Here is a 21,949-nt window from a genome sequence, read left to right as displayed (position 1 = left end):
AATCAATCAGTCAGTCAGTCAATAAATCAATCAATCAGTCAGTCAATCAATAAATCAATCAGTCAGTCAGTCAGTCAGTCAGTGAGTCAGTCAGTCAGTCAGTCAGTCAGTCAATCAATCAAGTAGGTAGACTAGGTCCAATGGACAAAGTAAAAAGCACATCTCATTCCTAATTTAGCGATGTCAGTACAACATCTAGTGGTGTCCTAGTTTTCAGACCCCTTGGTGTGATGATGGCTGTGACGTTGGATTGTCAGGCTTCCCCCCAAATTCTCTGTGTATTCCGTTGGGCTTTTGGGGTTTTCTCTTGGCTGCACTGCCACCTGGTGGTACTAATGCAGTATGTCATGTATTTTGTCAGGTGTTAGTGACATTCCGCTTTAGGCCATTTAGAAACAGTGGTTCCCAACCTTTTTGGGTTACTGTTCCACCAACGGAATTCTGCTCTGCCCGGAGTACCCCTGAAGTACCCCCTCATGTGCATTTTACCAATAAGCCTGTGGTTTCATGAGTCTTCTGAGGTACCATATGTGGAAAGGCCAAGTACCCCCAGGGGTCCTAGTACCCCTGGTTGGGAACCACTGATTTAGAACCCCTCAGCTCTCAGCAGCCTCTCTAGCGGGGATCTGCTTTGAGAGACAGGAAGTAGTTAAGAGCAGTCTGTCTGTCTGTCCTATTGCTGACTTTAGCTGAGTCATTTGAGTAATGGCATGTCGGGTTGGTCAGTTTATTCATATTCATGGTTTTATGGTTGATGTCCGTGATCTTGATTATCATGAAAAATATGTTAGTCTCCCAACACAGTATTATGTGCTTTACATTACTTTGTGTTACTCATTACAATGTATTTATAGTAATTGATGTACTGTATATAACTTTGTGTTACTCATTACAATGTATTTACAGTAATTGATGTACTGTATATAACTTTGTGTTACTCATTACAATGTATTTACAGTAATTGATGTACTGTACAGTACTTTGTGTTACTCATTACAATGTATTTACAGTAATTGATTTACTGTACAGTACTTTGTGTTACTCATTACAATGTATTTACAGTAATTTATGTACTGTACACTACTTTGTGTTTTTCGTTACAATGTTTTTACAGTAATTGATTTACTTTACATGACTTCTTGTTACTCATTACAATGTATTTTCCTGTATTTCAGATTTTCATCGACACAATCCCCAATTTCATGTTCTTCTCGACTATGAACCGTCCATCCAGGGACAGGCAGGAGAAGAGGATCCACCCGACTGACTTTGACATCTCCGACATCTCGGGCAAGCCTGCCCCTGCCTCTGTCACCTTCCAGTCCCCCATCACCAAGAACCCGGACGTCCGCAGCGCCGTCGAGGGGGTCAAGTACATCGCAGAGACCATGAAGTCTGACGAAGAGTCCAACAATGTAAGAATAAGATCTCAGGAAGCATTTATGGAACTCATGTCTGAGTCTGTCTGTCTTTGAGTCTGTCTGTCTTTGTGGTAAGTTGAGTCTGTCTGTCTGTCTGTCTGTCTGTCTTTGTATCTGAGTCTGTCTGTCTTTGTGGTGAGTCTGTCTGTCTTTGTGGTGAGTCTGTCTGTCTTTGAGTATGTCTGTCTTTGAGTCTGTCTGTCTTTGAGTCTGAACCTGTCTGTCTTTGAGTCTGTCTGTCTTTGTGGTGAGTCTGTCTGTCTTTGAGTATGTCTGTCTTTGAGTCTGAGCCTGTCTGTCTTTGTATCTGAGCCTGTCTGTCTTTCAGTCTGTCTGTCTTTGTGGTGAGTTGAGTCTGTCTGTCTGTCTGTCTTTGTATCTGAGTCTGTCTGTCTTTGAGTCTGTCTGTCTTTGTGGTGAGTTGAGTCTGTCTGTCTGTCTGTCTGTCTGTCTGTCTGTCTGTCTGTCTGTCTGTCTGTCTGTCTTTGTATCTGAGTCTGTCTGTCTTTGTGGTGAGTCTGTCTGTCTTTGAGTATGTCTGTCTTTGAGTCTGTCTGTCTTTGTGGTAAGTTGAGTCTGTCTGTCTGTCTGTCTGTCTTTGTATCTGAGTCTGTCTGTCTTTGTGGTGAGTCTGTCTGTCTTTGTGGTGAGTCTGTCTGTCTTTGAGTATGTCTGTCTTTGAGTCTGTCTGTCTTTGTGGTGAGTCTGTCTGTCTTTGAGTCTGAACCTGTCGGTCTTTGAGTCTGTCTGTCTTTGTGGTGAGTCTGTCTGTCTTTGAGTCTGTCTGTCTTTGAGTCTGAGCCTGTCTGTCTTTGTATCTGAGCCTGTCTGTCTTTGTGGTGAGTTGAGTCTGTCTGTCTGTCTGTCTTTGTATCTGAGTCTGTCTGTCTTTGAGTCTGTCTGTCTTTGTGGTGAGTTGAGTCTGTCTGTCTGTCTGTCTGTCTGTCTGTCTGTCTGTCTTTGTATCTGAGTCTGTCTGTCTTTGTGGTGAGTCTGTCTGTCTTTGAGTATGTCTGTCTTTGAGTCCGTCTGTCTTTGTGGTGAGTCTGTCTGTCTTTGAGTCTGAACCTGTCTGTCTTTGAGTCTGTCTGTCTTTGTGGTGAGTCTGTCTGTCTTTGAGTATGTCTGTCTTTGAGTCTGTCTGTCTTTGTGGTGAGCCTGTCTGTCTTTGTATCTGAGCCTGTCTGTCTTTGAGTCTGCCTGTCTTTGTGGTGAGTCTGTCAGTCTTTGAGTCTGTCTGTCTTTGAGTCTGAGCCTGTCTGTCTTTGTATCTGAGACTGTCTGTCTTTGTGTCTGAGTCTGTCTGTCTTTGAGTCTGTTTGTCTTTGTGGTGAGTCTGTCTGTCTTTGTATCTGAGCTTGTCTGTCTTTGTGGTGAGTCTGTCTGTCTTTGAGTCTGAGCTGGTCTGTCTTTGAGTCTGTCTGTCTTTGTATCTGAGCTTGTCTGTCTTTGTGGTGAGTCTGTCTGTCTTTGAGTCTGAGCCTGTCTGTCTTTTAGTCTGTCTGTCTTTGTGGTGAGTCTGTCTGTCTTTGAGTCTGTCTGTCTTTGTATCTGAGCCTGTCTGTCTTTGTGTCTGAGTCTGTCTGTCTTTGAGTCTGTCTGTCTTTGTGGTGATTCTGTCTGTCTTTGTGTCTGAGTCTGTCTTTCTTTGTGTCTGAGTCTGTCTGTCTGAGTCTGTCTGTCTGTCTGTTTGTTTTTCGAGCTTTCATGTTTTAATGTTGTGGAGCTAATACAAAAACGAATTGTCTTGAAAATGTTAATGACTCAGTTTTGACTCAACTCTCTCTCTACTCTCTCCTCACATCACCTCTCTCTCACTCTCTCTCTCTCTTTCTCTCTCTCCTCACCCCTCTCTATCTCATCTCTCCTCTCTCTCCCTCTTTCTCTCTCCTCCCCTTTCACCCCCTCCTCTCTCTTCCCTCCTCTCTCAGGCTGCTGAGGAGTGGAAGTTTGTAGCCATGGTCCTGGATCACATCTTGCTGTGTGTGTTCATGGCTGTGTGTATCATCGGCACCATGGGAGTGTTTGCTGGACGTCTCATTGAGCTGAGCATGCAGGACTAAAGGAGAGACCTAGCTGGAGTCAACCTGGTCTGGCCACACTCTGGTTCTCCTGCTCGCTCTGACACCTGTCTGCTGTGCCTCTACCCCGAGTCATCTGGTCTGTCCACACTCTGGTTCTCCTGCTCGCTCTGACACCTGTCTGCTGTGCCTCTACCCCGAGTCATCTGGTCTGTCCACACTCTGGTTCCCCTGCTCGCTCTGACACCTGTCTGCTGTGACTCTACCCCGAGTCATCTGGTCTGTCCACACTCTGGTTCTCCTGCTCGCTCTGACACCTGTCTGCTGTGACTCTACCCCGAGTCAACCTGGTCTGTCCACACTCTGGTTCTCCTGCTCGCTCTGACACCTGTCTGCTGTGCCTCTACCCCGAGTCAACCTGGTCTGTCCACACTCTGGTTCTCCTGCTCGCTCTGACACCTGTCTGCTGTGCCTCTACCCCGAGTCATCTGGTCTGTCCACACTCTGGTTCTCCTGCTCGCTCTGACACCTGTCTGCTGTGACTCTACCCCGAGTCATCTGGTCTGGCCACACTCTGGTTCTCCTGCTCGCTCTAACACCTGTCTGCTGTGCCTCTACCCCGAGTCATCTGGAAATGACAATCAATCGATTGATTGAGCGTTCCATCGTTCCTCATGTGGAACGAAGGATGCATAGTATATTGGTTTAACAAACTCTGCATAACGGCTCTGATTGTGAGCACTCTGGTACTCTTATGGCACTGTGGATGAGGGAGGTCACATTATGGCACTGTGGATGAGGGAGATCACATTATGGCACTGTGGATGAGGGAGGTCACATTATGGCACTGTGGATGAGGGAGATCACATTATGGTACTGTGGATGAGGGAGGACACATTATGGTACTGTGGATGAGGGAGATCACATTATGGTACTATGGATGAGGGAGATCACATTATGGCACTGTGGATGAGGGAGATCACATTATGGTACTATGGATGAGGGAGATCACGTTATGGTACTGTGGATGAGGGAGGTCACATTATGGTACTATGGATGAGGGAGATCACATTATGGTACTATGGATGAGGGAGATCACATTATGGCACTGCGGATGAGGGAGGTTACATTATGGTACTATGGATGAGGGAGGCCACAAGCAGCTGGTAGTGCATCTTGGCCTTGTAGCATGATCTTTATTGACGATCAGAAATTCAGTTTGAATGAGTTTCTCAACATTGATTTAGAAGTGGTCCAGTCTTGTGGATGGGCTGTTGCTTATTCAATAAAGATAACAGTGCAGGGGCTGCTGGGAAACTACACGAGGTTTTATCTTGTCCGATGTTAGGGTTTTTTCTCCTCCTTCTGCCAAATGTCATCATGGTTGTATTTTTAGATTTGGTTAGATGTGGGAAGAATTGAGTGAATAAAAATAATATCTACTTCCAGATAAGACTGTCTTTTTTTCTTCTTTTTTTTACATTGACAGGGACTGCATAAACTTTGGTTAGTAAAATAATTGTGCATGTCATTTGCTCCATTAAGAAGATAAACTGTGCGCTGGGTCCTCTTTCTGTTGAATAAATTATTAAATTACCTTATTTTACCTTATTATTTGAGATTTTCCAATAGTCAACACGACTCTGTTCTGTTCTCCTCTCATCAGTAAACGTCTTTATACACAGCACCAACTGTTCAAACTTGGACAAGTTGCACATCTGGAAATATTGCATCACCGCAAAGACCCCGGATTGGAGAGAGAGAAGCGTTAAATTCTCCCTGTCGGTTTTACGAAAACAGTCTTTCGAGCGACATGACAAATACAACGCTCGAAGATTTGGACAGAAACATAACTTATTGAAGGATGGCAGATTGATAAAACATCAAATTGCACTCTTGATTGTATGCATATTATTTAAAAGTTCCGGGTACAATGTGGAAATCCCGATGAAGCGGAAATCGTGAGCTAAAGTTGTGTTTACGGTGAAGGAGTGGCTCATACTGTCTCCAGAAGTAAGTCGATGTTTATGTTATGTTGAACTTGAGTACTAGATCGATTTTTCAAAGTTTTAGGATTCTCAATTATATTTACGCAAATAACTGAATTTCAAAACATGTTTGCAATGGATGGGGTGGCAGCAGCAACACGTTGAGTGGTCATATCTGTTGCGACACCCTGCTTATAAAACATGTTTTGAGGACAAATGGAAACATGATAGCGTTATGTTATGATATATGTTTTTATTTTTCTATTCCATTTGTTTTGAGTTGTATCAGATGACATGCGTTATTCTCTGCTTGGTGGTTATGTAGTCTGCGTTGGCATGGATACTTCCATGATGAGTAAAAAAGCCTCATCTGAGTTTTAAAGTCATTGAGTTATTGCTATACAGTAGCTTTCATTATGTAACCTGTGCTCGTGGATTTTATGCAGCTCACACAGTCAGTCAGTATAGCTCATGTATATACACACACACGCATACATATATACACACACACACTACCGTAGGGTGCAGTAAACCAATATCTGTTTATTCTGTACCAAACATACACTGCAGTGTTTGGCCCTGCATGGTTAGTGCTTTACGATTCACATCACAGACAGCTTTTTGACTTTTTATGGAGTCACTGTTGTCAAGGAATGTAGACTTTCCCACAGCTCTGAAATGTCATCTGAGGCATTACCTCATTGACACGCAGACATACATAGTACAAACAAACGGCCCAATATAAAATGGCCAATATATTCCCAATATAGTGCACAAACTTTTTTCTTTCTTTTTTTTCTCTCCAATATTTATTTTTTATAACATTTTTGAAATTTTACCCCTTTTTCCCCCCGATTTCGTTGTATTCAATTGGTAGTTACAGTCTTGTCTCATCGCTGCAACTCCCGTACAGACTCAGGAGAGGTGAAGGCCGAGAGTCCTCTGAAACACAACCCAGCCAAGCTGCACTGCCTCTTGACTGGCGACTGTGTCACCGTGCACTGCTCCCGGCCCGCCACAGGAGTTGCTAGTGCGCGATGGGACAAGGACATCCCTGCCGGCCAAACCCTCCCAGACGACGCTGGGCCAATTGTGCGCCGCCCCATGAGTCTCCCAGTCGCGGCCGACTGCGATAGAGCCTGGACTCGAACCCAGAATCTCTAGTGGCACAGCTAGCACTGCCTTAGACCACTGCTCCACTAGGGAGGCCCATGGTACACTACCTTTCACCAGGCCCACGGTACACTACCTTTCACCAGGCCCACAGGGCACCACCTTTCACATGATGTGGGGTGGTTGTAACTGAGATAGAGATGTATTCCATGGACATGATGTGGGCTGGTTGTAACTGAGATAGAGATGTATTCCATGGACATGATGTGGGCTGGTTGTAACTGAGATAGAGATGTATTCCATGGACATGATGTGGGCTGGTTGTAACTGAGATAGAGATGTATTCCATGGACATGATGTGGGGTGGTTGTAACTGAGATAGAGATGTATTCCATGGACATGATGTGGGCTGGTTGTAACTGAGATAGAGATGTATTCCATGGACATGATGTGGGGTGGTTGTAACTGAGATAGAGATGTATTCCATGGACATGATGTGGTTGTAACTGAGATAGAGATGTATTCCATGGACATCATGTGGGGTGGTTGTAACTGAGATAGAGATGTATTCCATGGACATGATGTGGTTGTAACTGAGATAGAGATGTATTCCATGGACATTATGTGGGGTGGTTGTAACTGAGAGAGAGATGTATTCCATGGACATGATGTGGTTGTAACTGAGATAGAGATGTATTCCATGGACATGATGTGGGGTGGTTGTAACTGAGATAGAGATGTATTCCATGGACATGATGTGGGCTGGTTGTAACTGAGATAGAGATGTATTCCATGGACATGATGTGGGGTGGTTGTAACTGAGATAGAGATGTATTCCATGGACATGATATGGTTGTAACTGAGAGAGAGATGTATTCCATGGACATGATGTGGGCTGGTTGTAACTGAGATAGAGATGTATTCCATGGACATGATGTGGGGTGGTTGTAACTGAGATAGAGATGTATTCCATGGACATGATGTGGGCTGGTTGTAACTGAGATAGAGATGTATTCCATGGACATGATGTGGGGTGGTTGTAACTGAGATAGAGATGTATTCCATGGACATGATGTGGTTGTAACTGAGATAGAGATGTATTCCATGGACATGATGTGGGGTGGTTGTAACTGAGATAGAGATGTATTCCATGGACATGATGTGGTTGTAACTGAGAGAGAGATGGCCTGGAGGAATAGAACAAAGGCCTCAGTATTTCTAATGATCCTGGCATCTGGGAGACAGCAGATGACCAGAGGATGAACCCAAAGTGGCTTATGGTGCCCCCAATCTATATGGGAGGGGTGGAACAAAGTATTCTGGATATTAACTATATAAACTGTGCATTGTCTGTAAAGGGAAGTCAAGACAGTCAAGACTGTTGGGCTGACGGTTTCATTATTGCGATAATTAATCAATATTAAATAAAGATGATCGTTTGAAGAAATGACCAAGTCTCTCTCAGTACTGAATTTCCACCACATTTGTCAATTTATCCCTGCAGTGCAGATGGAGACTTTGGTTAGCTTAGCAGGCTAACGCAAGAGCCCATAGGAATCCATTGACTCCGATGCTAATGAGTCAAACCTCTCCACTTCCTGCAGTGCAGATGGAGACTTTGCAATCGTCCATGAGACCAAGGTGCTGCTGGAGCACACAGGTCTGATCACCTGGAACCCTCCGGCCATCTTTAAGAGCTACTGTGAGATCATTGTGCTTCACTTCCCCTTCGACCTGCAGAACTGCAGTATGAAGCTGGGGACATGGACCTACGACGGCAACCTGGTAGTGGTCAACCCGGTAAGAAGTTTGAAAAGCACAAATATCCAAAAAGCACATCTGAAAATGTTCCAGGTCCGAGGTGCAAAATAGAAACAATCCCATGAAAAGGAGAATGAATAGTAACAATCCCATGAAAAGGAGCATGAATAGAAACAATCCCATGAAAAGGAGCATGAATAGAAACAATCCCATGAAAAGGAGCATGAATAGAAACAATCCCATGAAAAGGAGCATGAATAGTAACAATCCCATGAAAAGGAGCATGAATAGTAACAATCCCATGAAAAGGAGCATGAATAGAAACAATCCCATGAAAAGGAGCATGAATAGAAACAATCCCATGAAAAGGAGCATGAATAGTAACAATCCCATGAAAAGGAGCATGAATAGTAACAATCCCATGAAAAGGAGCATGAATAGTAACAATCCCATGAAAAGGAGTAGAAATTGTAACAATCCCATGAAAAGGAGTAGAAATAGCCGCACCCTGTTGTATGCTCCCACATAGTTTAAACCAGCCTCTCCAACATAATGTGTATTTTTGTATATTGGAGGGGATGGAAAAAAGATATTGTCATCCCATATGGACTAATAAAGTATATCTTATCTTAATTTAACCAGTAAAGTATTGACCCTAGCCCTGTACCCGTCCCCTGTCCCCCCTCTAGGACAACGACCGGCCTGACCTGAGTAACTTCATGGAGAGTGGTGAGTGGGTGATGCAGGACTATAGGAGCTGGAAGCACTGGGTGTACTATGCCTGCTGCCCTGACACGCCCTACCTGGATATCACCTACCACTTCCTGATGCTGAGGCTGCCTCTCTACTTTATCGTCAACGTCATCATCCCCTGCATGCTGTTCTCCTTTCTGACTGGACTGGTCTTCTACCTCCCCACTGACTCTGGTAGGCCGGCTGTTCTCCTTCCTGATTAGACTGGTCTTCTACCTCCCCACTGACTCTGGTAGGCCTGCTGTTCTCCTTCCTGACTGGACTGGTCTTCTACCTCCTGACTGACTCTGGTAGACCTGCTGTTCTCCTTCCTGACTGGACTTCTACCTCCCCACTGACTCTGGTAGACCTGCTGTTCTCCTTCCTGACTAGACTGGTCTTCTACCTCCTGACTGACTCTGGTAGGCCGGCTGTTCTCCTTCCTGACTAGACTGGTCTTCTACCTCCCCACTGACTCTGGTAGGCCTGCTGTTCTCCTTCCTGACTAGACTGGTCTTCTACCTCCCCACTGACTCTGGTAGGCCTGCTGTTCTCCTTCCTGACTAGACTGGTCTTCTACCTTCCCACTGACTCTGGTAGGCCTGCTGTCCCTCCATCCTGACTGGACTGGTCTTCTACCTCCCCACTGACTCTGGTAGGCCTGCTGTTCTCCTTCCTGACTAGACTGGTCTTCTACCTTCCCACTGACTCTGGTAGTCATGCTGTTCTCCTTTCTGACTGGACTGGTCTTCTACCTCCCCACTGACTCTGGTAGGCCTGCTGTTCTCCTTCCTGACTAGACTGGTCTTCTACCTTCCCACTGACTCTGGTAGGCATGCTGTTCTCCTTCCTGACTAGACTGGTCTTCTACCTCCCCACTGACTCTGGTAGGCATGCTGTTCTCCTTCCTGACTGGGCTGGTCTTCTACCTCCTCACTGACTCTGGTAGGCCTGCTGTCCCTCCATCCTGACTGGACTGGTCTTCTACCTCCCCACTGACTCTGGTAGACCTGCTGTTCTCCTTCCTGACTGGACTGGTCTTCTACCTCCCCACTGACTCTGGTAGGCCTGCTGTCCCTCCATCCTGACTAGACTGGTCTTCTACCTCCTGACTGACTCTGGTAGACCTGCTGAAAATTCAAATTCACAAATTTCCCCACATTTACATATAATGGAAATGTGTCTTGTTTTGGCTCACTCACGTACAGTACAATACATTTTAAACAACAATCCCCACAAGCCGTGAATCAATTGCTCTTGGGTCTGTTGAACGTTTTCAGAAAGGCAGTAACAGTTTCTCAATAAATAGTCCTGAGAGTGTTACCAGCTGTTGGAATAGATTAAATATGTCAATGGTTTTAGAGTAGTATTGCTGCAGTGTATTGTTGTGTTTGACTCTTCTAACAATGTCTCTGTATGTAAGATGACCCTGTCTATCTGTCCTGCTGTCTCCGACTGTGGTCTTGTTGATGTTGTTGATGTTGTTGTTAATGTTAATGTTGTTGATGTTGATGTTGATGTTGTTGATGTTGTTGTTGATGTTGTTGGACTCAGTGTCTCCATACAGGTGAGAAGATGACCCTGTCTATCTGTCCTGCTGTCTCCGACTGTGGTCTTGTTGTTAATGTTAATGTTGTTGATGTTGTTGATGATGTTGTTGTTGTTGTTGATGATGTTGTTGATGTTGTTGTTGTTGACTCCAGTGTCTCTGTTCCATATAGGTGAGAAGATGACCCTGTCTATCTCTGTCCTGCTGTCTCTCACTGTGTTTCTGCTGGTCATCGTGGAGCTCATCCCCTCCACCTCCAGTGCGGTGCCTCTCATTGGGAAGTACATGCTCTTCACCATGGTCTTCGTCATAGCTTCCATCGTCATCACCGTCATCGTCATCAACACACACCACCGCTCTCCCAGTACACACACAATGCCCCAGTGGGTCCGCAAGGTAGGTCAACAGACCGACCGACCGATCAATAAATCAATCAGTCAGTCAATCAAGGTAGGTCAACCGACCGACCGACCGATCAATAAATCAATCAGTCAGTCAATCAAGGTAGGTCAACAGACCGACCGACCGATCAATAAATCAATCAATCAGTCAATCAAGGTAGGTCAACCGACCGACCGACCGATCAATAAATCAATCAATCAGTCAATCAAGGTAGGTCAACCGACCGACTGACCGATCGATCAATAAATCAATCAGTCAGTCAGTCAATAAATCAGTCAATCAATCAATCAGTCAGTCAATCAAGGTAGGTCAACCGACCGACCGACTGACCGATCGATCAATAAATCAATCAATCAGTCAATCAAGGTAGGTCAACCGACCGACCGACCGATCAATAAATCAATCAATCAGTCAATCAAGGTAGGTCAACCGACCGACTGACCGATCGATCAATAAATCAATCAGTCAGTCAGTCAATAAATCAGTCAATCAATCAATCAGTCAGTCAATCAAGGTAGGTCAACCGACCGACCGACCGATCAATAAATCAATCAATCAGTCAATCAAGGTAGGTCAACCGACCGACCGACCGATCAATAAATCAATCAGTCAGTCAATCAAGGTAGGTCAACCGACCGACCGACCGATCAATAAATCAATCAGTCAGTCAGTCAATAAATCAGTCAATCAATCAATCAGTCAGTCAATCAAGGTAGGTCAACCGACCGACCGACCGATCAATAAATCAATCAATCAGTCAATCAAGGTAGGTCAACCGACCGACCGATCGATCAATAAATCAATCAGTCAGTCAATCAAGGTAGGTCAACCGACCGACCGATCGACCGATCAATCGATAAATCAAGCAGTCAGTCAGACAGTCAGTCAATGAATCAGTCAGTCAGTCAGTCAGTCAATCAATCAGTCAGTCAGTCAATAAATCAATCAATCAATCAATCAGTCAGTCAGTCAGTCAATAAATCAATCAGTCAGTCAATCAATCAATCAGTCAGTCAGTCAATAAATCAATCAGTCAATCAGTCAATAAATCAATCAGTCAGTCAGTCAATAAATCAGTCAGTCAGTCAGTCAATCAGTCAGTCAGTCAGTCAGTCAATAAATCAATCAGTCAGTCAGTCAATAAATCAGTCAGTCAGTCAGTCAGTCAGTCAATAAATCAATCAGTCAATCAGTCAATAAATCAATCAGTCAGTCAGTCAGTCAATAAATCAGTCAGTCAATCAATAAATCAGTCAGTCAGTCAGTCAATAGATTAATCAGTCAGTCAGCCAATCAATAAATAAATCAGTCAGTCAGTGAGTCAGTCAATCAAGGTAGGTCAACCGACCGACCAATTGATCAATAAATCAATCAGTCAGTCAATCAAGGTAGGTCAATCGACCGACCGATCGATCAATAAATCAATCAGTCAGCCAGTCAGTCAGTCAATCAGTCAGTCAGTCAATCAGTCAGTCAGTCAATAAATTAAATTAGTCAATCAGTCAGTCAGCCAGTCAGTCAGTCAATAAATTAATCAGTCAGTCAATCAATAAATCAATCAGTCAGTCAATAAATCAATCAGTCAGTCAGTCAGTCAGTAAATAAATAATTCAATCAGTCAGTCAGTCAGTCAATAAATCAATCAGTCAGTCAGTGAGTCAGTCAGTCAGTCAGTCAGTCAGTCAGTCAGTCAAATAATAAATCAGTCAGTCAGTGAGTCAGTCAATCAGTCAGTCAGTCAATAAATCAATCAGTCAGTCAGTCAATAAATCAGTCAGTCAGTCAGTCAATCAATAAATCAGTCAGTCAGTCAGTCAATAAATTAATCTGTCAGTCAGACAATCAATAAATCAATCAGTCAGTCAGTGAGTCAGTCAATCAAGGTAGGTCAACCGACCGACCAATCGATCAATAAATCAATCAGTCAGTCAATCAAGGTAGGTCAATCGACCGACCGACCGATCGATCAATAAATAAATCAGTCAGCCAGTCAGCCAGTCAATCAGTCAGTCAGTCAATCAGTCAGTCAGTCAATAAATTAAATTAGTCAATCAGCCAGTCAGTCAGTCAGTCAATAAATTAATCAGTCAGTCAATCAATAAATCAATCAGTCAGTCAGTCAGTCAGTAAATAAAAGTTTTCAATCAGTCAGTCAGTCAGTCAATAAATCAATCAGTCAGTCAGCGAGTCAGTCAGTCAGTCAGTCAGTCAATAAATCAATCAGTCAGTCAGTCAGTCAGTCAGTGAGTCAGTCAGTCAGTCAGTCAGTCAGTCAATAAATCAATCAGTCAGTCAATAAATCAATCAGTCAGTCAGTCAGTAAATAAATAATTCAATCAGTCAGACAGTCAGTCAGTCAATAAATCAATCAGTCAGTGAGTCAGTCAGTCAATCAGTCAATCAGTCAATAAATCAATCAGTCAGTCAGTCAGTCAATAAATCAGTCAGTCAATCAATAAATCAGTCAGTCAGTCAATAAATTAATCAGTCAGTCAGCCAATCAATAAATCGATCAGTCAGTCAGTGAGTCAGTCAATCAAGGTAGGTCAACCGACCGACCAATCGATCAATAAATCAATCAGTCAGTCAGTCAGTCAGTCAGTAAATAAATAATTCAATCAGTCAGTCAGTCAGTCAGTCAATAAATCAATCAGTCAGTCAGTGAGTCAGTCAGTCAGTCAGTCAGGCAGTCAGTCAAATAATAAATCAGTCAGTCAGTCAGTGAGTCAGTCAATCAGTCAGTCAGTCAATAAATCAATCAGTCAGTCAGTCAGTCAGTCAATAAATCAGTCAGTCAGTCAATCAATAAATCAGTCAGTCAGTCAGTCAATAAATAAATTAATCAGTCAGTCAGTGAGTCAGTCAATCAAGGTAGGTCAACCGACCGACCGACCGATCGATCAATAAATCAATCAGTCAGCCAGTCAGTCAGTCAGTCAGTCAATCAGTCAATCAGTCAGTCAGTCAATAAATTAAATTAGTCAATCAGTCAGTCAGCCAGTCAGTCAGTCAGTCAATAAATTAATCAGTCAGTCAATCAATAAATCAATCAGTCGTCAGTCAGTAAATAAATAATTCAATCAGTCAGTCAGTCAGTCAGTCAATAAATCAATCAGTCAGTCAGTGAGTCAGTCAGTCAGTCAGTCAATAAATCAATCAGTCAGTCAGTCAGTCAGTGAGTCAGTCAGTCAATAAATCAATCAGTCAGTCAGTCAATAAATCAATCAGTCAGTCAGTCAATAAATCAATCAGTCAGTCAGTCAGTCAGTAAATAAATAATTCAATCAGTCAGTCAGTCATTAAATAAATCAATCAGTCAGTCAGTCAGTCAATAAATCAATCAGTCAGTCAGTGAGTCAATAAATCAATCAGTCAGTCAGTCAATCAAGGTAGATCAACCGACCGACCAATAAATCAATCAGTCAGTCAATCAAGGTAGGTCAATCGACCGACCGATCGATCAATAAATCAATCAGTCAGCCAGTCAATCAGTCAATCAGTCAGTCAGTCAAAAAATCAATTAGTCAATCAGTCAGTCAGTCAGCCAGTCAGTCAGTCAGTCAGTCAATAAATTAATCAGTCAGTCAATCAATAAATCAATCACTCAGTCAGTCAATCAATAAATCAATCAATCAGTCAGTCAGTGAGTCAGTCAATAAATTATAAATTAATCAGTCAGTCAGTCAATCAATAAATCAATCAGTCAGTCAATAAATCAATCAGTCAGTCAGGCAGGCAGTCAGTAAATAAATAATTCAATCAGTCAGTCAGTCAGTCAATAAATCAATCAGTCAGTGAGTCAGTCAGTCAGTCAGTCAATAAATCAGTCAGTCAGTGAGTCAGTGAGTCAGTGAGTCAGTCAGTCAATAAATCAATCAGTCAGTCAGTCAGCCAGTCAATAAATCAATCAGTCAGTCAGTCAGTAAATAAATAATTCAGTCCGTCAGTCAGTCTGTCAATAAATCAATCAATCAGTCAGTCAGTCAGTCAGTCAGTCAGTCAGTCAGTAAATCAATCAGTCAGTCAGTGAGTCAATAAATCAATCAGTCAGTCAGTCAATCAATAAATCAATCAATCAGTCAATCAGTCAGTCAATCAATAAATCAATCAGTCAGTGAGTCAGTCAGTCAGTCAGTCAATAAATCAATCAGTCAGTCAGTCAATCAATAAATCAATCAATCAGTCAGTGAGTTAGTCAGTCAGTCAATAAATCAATCAGTCAGTCAGTCAATAAATCAATCAGTCAGTCAGTCAATAAATCAATCAATCAGTCAGTCAATCAATAAATCAATCAGTCAGTCAGTCAGTCAGTCAGTGAGTCAGTCAGTCAGTCAGTCAGTCAGTCAATCAATCAAGTAGGTAGACTAGGTCCAATGGACAAAGTAAAAAGCACATCTCATTCCTAATTTAGCGATGTCAGTACAACATCTAGTGGTGTCCTAGTTTTCAGACCCCTTGGTGTGATGATGGCTGTGACGTTGGATTGTCAGGCTTCCCCCCAAATTCTCTGTGTATTCCGTTGGGCTTTTGGGGTTTTCTCTTGGCTGCACTGCCACCTGGTGGTACTAATGCAGTATGTCATGTATTTTGTCAGGTGTTAGTGACATTCCGCTTTAGGCCATTTAGAAACAGTGGTTCCCAACCTTTTTGGGTTACTGTTCCACCAACGGAATTCTGCTCTGCCCGGAGTACCCCTGAAGTACCCCCTCATGTGCATTTTACCAATAAGCCTGTGGTTTCATGAGTCTTCTGAGGTACCATATGTGGAAAGGCCAAGTACCCCCAGGGGTCCTAGTACCCCTGGTTGGGAACCACTGATTTAGAACCCCTCAGCTCTCAGCAGCCTCTCTAGCGGGGATCTGCTTTGAGAGACAGGAAGTAGTTAAGAGCAGTCTGTCTGTCTGTCCTATTGCTGACTTTAGCTGAGTCATTTGAGTAATGGCATGTCGGGTTGGTCAGTTTATTCATATTCATGGTTTTATGGTTGATGTCCGTGATCTTGATTATCATGAAAAATATGTTAGTCTCCCAACACAGTATTATGTGCTTTACATTACTTTGTGTTACTCATTACAATGTATTTATAGTAATTGATGTACTGTATATAACTTTGTGTTACTCATTACAATGTATTTACAGTAATTGATGTACTGTATATAACTTTGTGTTACTCATTACAATGTATTTACAGTAATTGATGTACTGTACAGTACTTTGTGTTACTCATTACAATGTATTTACAGTAATTGATTTACTGTACAGTACTTTGTGTTACTCATTACAATGTATTTACAGTAATTTATGTACTGTACACTACTTTGTGTTTTTCGTTACAATGTTTTTACAGTAATTGATTTACTTTACATGACTTCTTGTTACTCATTACAATGTATTTTCCTGTATTTCAGATTTTCATCGACACAATCCCCAATTTCATGTTCTTCTCGACTATGAACCGTCCATCCAGGGACAGGCAGGAGAAGAGGATCCACCCGACTGACTTTGACATCTCCGACATCTCGGGCAAGCCTGCCCCTGCCTCTGTCACCTTCCAGTCCCCCATCACCAAGAACCCGGACGTCCGCAGCGCCGTCGAGGGGGTCAAGTACATCGCAGAGACCATGAAGTCTGACGAAGAGTCCAACAATGTAAGAATAAGATCTCAGGAAGCATTTATGGAACTCATGTCTGAGTCTGTCTGTCTTTGAGTCTGTCTGTCTTTGTGGTAAGTTGAGTCTGTCTGTCTGTCTGTCTGTCTGTCTTTGTATCTGAGTCTGTCTGTCTTTGTGGTGAGTCTGTCTGTCTTTGTGGTGAGTCTGTCTGTCTTTGAGTATGTCTGTCTTTGAGTCTGTCTGTCTTTGAGTCTGAACCTGTCTGTCTTTGAGTCTGTCTGTCTTTGTGGTGAGTCTGTCTGTCTTTGAGTATGTCTGTCTTTGAGTCTGAGCCTGTCTGTCTTTGTATCTGAGCCTGTCTGTCTTTCAGTCTGTCTGTCTTTGTGGTGAGTTGAGTCTGTCTGTCTGTCTGTCTTTGTATCTGAGTCTGTCTGTCTTTGAGTCTGTCTGTCTTTGTGGTGAGTTGAGTCTGTCTGTCTGTCTGTCTGTCTGTCTGTCTGTCTGTCTGTCTGTCTGTCTGTCTGTCTTTGTATCTGAGTCTGTCTGTCTTTGTGGTGAGTCTGTCTGTCTTTGAGTATGTCTGTCTTTGAGTCTGTCTGTCTTTGTGGTAAGTTGAGTCTGTCTGTCTGTCTGTCTGTCTTTGTATCTGAGTCTGTCTGTCTTTGTGGTGAGTCTGTCTGTCTTTGTGGTGAGTCTGTCTGTCTTTGAGTATGTCTGTCTTTGAGTCTGTCTGTCTTTGTGGTGAGTCTGTCTGTCTTTGAGTCTGAACCTGTCGGTCTTTGAGTCTGTCTGTCTTTGTGGTGAGTCTGTCTGTCTTTGAGTCTGTCTGTCTTTGAGTCTGAGCCTGTCTGTCTTTGTATCTGAGCCTGTCTGTCTTTGTGGTGAGTTGAGTCTGTCTGTCTGTCTGTCTTTGTATCTGAGTCTGTCTGTCTTTGAGTCTGTCTGTCTTTGTGGTGAGTTGAGTCTGTCTGTCTGTCTGTCTGTCTGTCTGTCTGTCTGTCTTTGTATCTGAGTCTGTCTGTCTTTGTGGTGAGTCTGTCTGTCTTTGAGTATGTCTGTCTTTGAGTCCGTCTGTCTTTGTGGTGAGTCTGTCTGTCTTTGAGTCTGAACCTGTCTGTCTTTGAGTCTGTCTGTCTTTGTGGTGAGTCTGTCTGTCTTTGAGTATGTCTGTCTTTGAGTCTGTCTGTCTTTGTGGTGAGCCTGTCTGTCTTTGTATCTGAGCCTGTCTGTCTTTGAGTCTGCCTGTCTTTGTGGTGAGTCTGTCAGTCTTTGAGTCTGTCTGTCTTTGAGTCTGAGCCTGTCTGTCTTTGTATCTGAGACTGTCTGTCTTTGTGTCTGAGTCTGTCTGTCTTTGAGTCTGTTTGTCTTTGTGGTGAGTCTGTCTGTCTTTGTATCTGAGCTTGTCTGTCTTTGTGGTGAGTCTGTCTGTCTTTGAGTCTGAGCTGGTCTGTCTTTGAGTCTGTCTGTCTTTGTATCTGAGCTTGTCTGTCTTTGTGGTGAGTCTGTCTGTCTTTGAGTCTGAGCCTGTCTGTCTTTTAGTCTGTCTGTCTTTGTGGTGAGTCTGTCTGTCTTTGAGTCTGTCTGTCTTTGTATCTGAGCCTGTCTGTCTTTGTGTCTGAGTCTGTCTGTCTTTGAGTCTGTCTGTCTTTGTGGTGATTCTGTCTGTCTTTGTGTCTGAGTCTGTCTTTCTTTGTGTCTGAGTCTGTCTGTCTGAGTCTGTCTGTCTGTCTGTTTGTTTTTCGAGCTTTCATGTTTTAATGTTGTGGAGCTAATACAAAAACGAATTGTCTTGAAAATGTTAATGACTCAGTTTTGACTCAACTCTCTCTCTACTCTCTCCTCACATCACCTCTCTCTCACTCTCTCTCTCTCTTTCTCTCTCTCCTCACCCCTCTCTATCTCATCTCTCCTCTCTCTCCCTCTTTCTCTCTCCTCCCCTTTCACCCCCTCCTCTCTCTTCCCTCCTCTCTCAGGCTGCTGAGGAGTGGAAGTTTGTAGCCATGGTCCTGGATCACATCTTGCTGTGTGTGTTCATGGCTGTGTGTATCATCGGCACCATGGGAGTGTTTGCTGGACGTCTCATTGAGCTGAGCATGCAGGACTAAAGGAGAGACCTAGCTGGAGTCAACCTGGTCTGGCCACACTCTGGTTCTCCTGCTCGCTCTGACACCTGTCTGCTGTGCCTCTACCCCGAGTCATCTGGTCTGTCCACACTCTGGTTCTCCTGCTCGCTCTGACACCTGTCTGCTGTGCCTCTACCCCGAGTCATCTGGTCTGTCCACACTCTGGTTCCCCTGCTCGCTCTGACACCTGTCTGCTGTGACTCTACCCCGAGTCATCTGGTCTGTCCACACTCTGGTTCTCCTGCTCGCTCTGACACCTGTCTGCTGTGACTCTACCCCGAGTCAACCTGGTCTGTCCACACTCTGGTTCTCCTGCTCGCTCTGACACCTGTCTGCTGTGCCTCTACCCCGAGTCAACCTGGTCTGTCCACACTCTGGTTCTCCTGCTCGCTCTGACACCTGTCTGCTGTGCCTCTACCCCGAGTCATCTGGTCTGTCCACACTCTGGTTCTCCTGCTCGCTCTGACACCTGTCTGCTGTGACTCTACCCCGAGTCATCTGGTCTGGCCACACTCTGGTTCTCCTGCTCGCTCTAACACCTGTCTGCTGTGCCTCTACCCCGAGTCATCTGGAAATGACAATCAATCGATTGATTGAGCGTTCCATCGTTCCTCATGTGGAACGAAGGATGCATAGTATATTGGTTTAACAAACTCTGCATAACGGCTCTGATTGTGAGCACTCTGGTACTCTTATGGCACTGTGGATGAGGGAGGTCACATTATGGCACTGTGGATGAGGGAGATCACATTATGGCACTGTGGATGAGGGAGGTCACATTATGGCACTGTGGATGAGGGAGATCACATTATGGTACTGTGGATGAGGGAGGACACATTATGGTACTGTGGATGAGGGAGATCACATTATGGTACTATGGATGAGGGAGATCACATTATGGCACTGTGGATGAGGGAGATCACATTATGGTACTATGGATGAGGGAGATCACGTTATGGTACTGTGGATGAGGGAGGTCACATTATGGTACTATGGATGAGGGAGATCACATTATGGTACTATGGATGAGGGAGATCACATTATGGCACTGCGGATGAGGGAGGTTACATTATGGTACTATGGATGAGGGAGGCCACAAGCAGCTGGTAGTGCATCTTGGCCTTGTAGCATGATCTTTATTGACGATCAGAAATTCAGTTTGAATGAGTTTCTCAACATTGATTTAGAAGTGGTCCAGTCTTGTGGATGGGCTGTTGCTTATTCAATAAAGATAACAGTGCAGGGGCTGCTGGGAAACTACACGAGGTTTTATCTTGTCCGATGTTAGGGTTTTTTCTCCTCCTTCTGCCAAATGTCATCATGGTTGTATTTTTAGATTTGGTTAGATGTGGGAAGAATTGAGTGAATAAAAATAATATCTACTTCCAGATAAGACTGTCTTTTTTTCTTCTTTTTTTTACATTGACAGGGACTGCATAAACTTTGGTTAGTAAAATAATTGTGCATGTCATTTGCTCCATTAAGAAGATAAACTGTGCGCTGGGTCCTCTTTCTGTTGAATAAATTATTAAATTACCTTATTTTACCTTATTATTTGAGATTTTCCAATAGTCAACACGACTCTGTTCTGTTCTCCTCTCATCAGTAAACGTCTTTATACACAGCACCAACTGTTCAAACTTGGACAAGTTGCACATCTGGAAATATTGCATCACCGCAAAGACCCCGGATTGGAGAGAGAGAAGCGTTAAATTCTCCCTGTCGGTTTTACGAAAACAGTCTTTCGAGCGACATGACAAATACAACGCTCGAAGATTTGGACAGAAACATAACTTATTGAAGGATGGCAGATTGATAAAACATCAAATTGCACTCTTGATTGTATGCATATTATTTAAAAGTTCCGGGTACAATGTGGAAATCCCGATGAAGCGGAAATCGTGAGCTAAAGTTGTGTTTACGGTGAAGGAGTGGCTCATACTGTCTCCAGAAGTAAGTCGATGTTTATGTTATGTTGAACTTGAGTACTAGATCGATTTTTCAAAGTTTTAGGATTCTCAATTATATTTACGCAAATAACTGAATTTCAAAACATGTTTGCAATGGATGGGGTGGCAGCAGCAACACGTTGAGTGGTCATATCTGTTGCGACACCCTGCTTATAAAACATGTTTTGAGGACAAATGGAAACATGATAGCGTTATGTTATGATATATGTTTTTATTTTTCTATTCCATTTGTTTTGAGTTGTATCAGATGACATGCGTTATTCTCTGCTTGGTGGTTATGTAGTCTGCGTTGGCATGGATACTTCCATGATGAGTAAAAAAGCCTCATCTGAGTTTTAAAGTCATTGAGTTATTGCTATACAGTAGCTTTCATTATGTAACCTGTGCTCGTGGATTTTATGCAGCTCACACAGTCAGTCAGTATAGCTCATGTATATACACACACACGCATACATATATACACACACACACTACCGTAGGGTGCAGTAAACCAATATCTGTTTATTCTGTACCAAACATACACTGCAGTGTTTGGCCCTGCATGGTTAGTGCTTTACGATTCACATCACAGACAGCTTTTTGACTTTTTATGGAGTCACTGTTGTCAAGGAATGTAGACTTTCCCACAGCTCTGAAATGTCATCTGAGGCATTACCTCATTGACACGCAGACATACATAGTACAAACAAACGGCCCAATATAAAATGGCCAATATATTCCCAATATAGTGCACAAACTTTTTTCTTTCTTTTTTTTCTCTCCAATATTTATTTTTTATAACATTTTTGAAATTTTACCCCTTTTTCCCCCCGATTTCGTTGTATTCAATTGGTAGTTACAGTCTTGTCTCATCGCTGCAACTCCCGTACAGACTCAGGAGAGGTGAAGGCCGAGAGTCCTCTGAAACACAACCCAGCCAAGCTGCACTGCCTCTTGACTGGCGACTGTGTCACCGTGCACTGCTCCCGGCCCGCCACAGGAGTTGCTAGTGCGCGATGGGACAAGGACATCCCTGCCGGCCAAACCCTCCCAGACGACGCTGGGCCAATTGTGCGCCGCCCCATGAGTCTCCCAGTCGCGGCCGACTGCGATAGAGCCTGGACTCGAACCCAGAATCTCTAGTGGCACAGCTAGCACTGCCTTAGACCACTGCTCCACTAGGGAGGCCCATGGTACACTACCTTTCACCAGGCCCACGGTACACTACCTTTCACCAGGCCCACAGGGCACCACCTTTCACCAGGCCCACAGGGCACC

The 21,949-nt window shown here is 43.7% G+C and overlaps 3 protein-coding genes across 3 annotated transcripts in view; all 3 read left to right on the top strand.

Annotated features, from left to right (window-relative positions):
- Nucleotides 1–34: 34 nt before the first annotated feature.
- On the top strand, nucleotides 35–4,848 carry LOC129840677 (acetylcholine receptor subunit alpha-like). The gene is made up of 2 exons (XM_055908722.1): nucleotides 35–1,415; nucleotides 3,353–4,848. Exons 1-2 carry the CDS (start codon nucleotides 1,155–1,157, stop codon nucleotides 3,482–3,484), a joined length of 393 nt encoding a protein of 130 aa, XP_055764697.1. The 5' UTR covers nucleotides 35–1,154; the 3' UTR covers nucleotides 3,485–4,848.
- A 2,854-nt stretch (nucleotides 4,849–7,702) lies between these two features.
- On the top strand, nucleotides 7,703–20,068 carry LOC129840307 (acetylcholine receptor subunit alpha). Its single transcript, XM_055908109.1, has 6 exons — nucleotides 7,703–7,710; nucleotides 8,148–8,343; nucleotides 8,994–9,231; nucleotides 10,758–10,981; nucleotides 16,396–16,635; nucleotides 18,573–20,068. Exons 1-6 carry the CDS (start codon nucleotides 7,703–7,705, stop codon nucleotides 18,702–18,704), a joined length of 1,038 nt encoding a protein of 345 aa, XP_055764084.1. The 3' UTR covers nucleotides 18,705–20,068.
- A 258-nt stretch (nucleotides 20,069–20,326) lies between these two features.
- Nucleotides 20,327–21,949, top strand: part of wipf1b (WAS/WASL interacting protein family, member 1b) — a 35,864-nt gene continuing 34,241 nt past the window's right edge. The window contains exon 1 of the mRNA XM_055908503.1: nucleotides 20,327–20,675. The gene's annotated coding sequence lies outside the window, so the exon portion shown is untranslated. The remainder of the gene's footprint in view (nucleotides 20,676–21,949) is intronic.

This window comes from Salvelinus fontinalis, chromosome 41 (genome assembly GCF_029448725.1).
Source record: "Salvelinus fontinalis isolate EN_2023a chromosome 41, ASM2944872v1, whole genome shotgun sequence".
Classification (NCBI taxonomy): Eukaryota; Metazoa; Chordata; class Actinopteri; order Salmoniformes; family Salmonidae; genus Salvelinus; species Salvelinus fontinalis.
The sequence above is the reverse complement of the archived record's forward strand: the minus strand, read 5'-3'. Positions and strand labels throughout refer to the sequence as shown.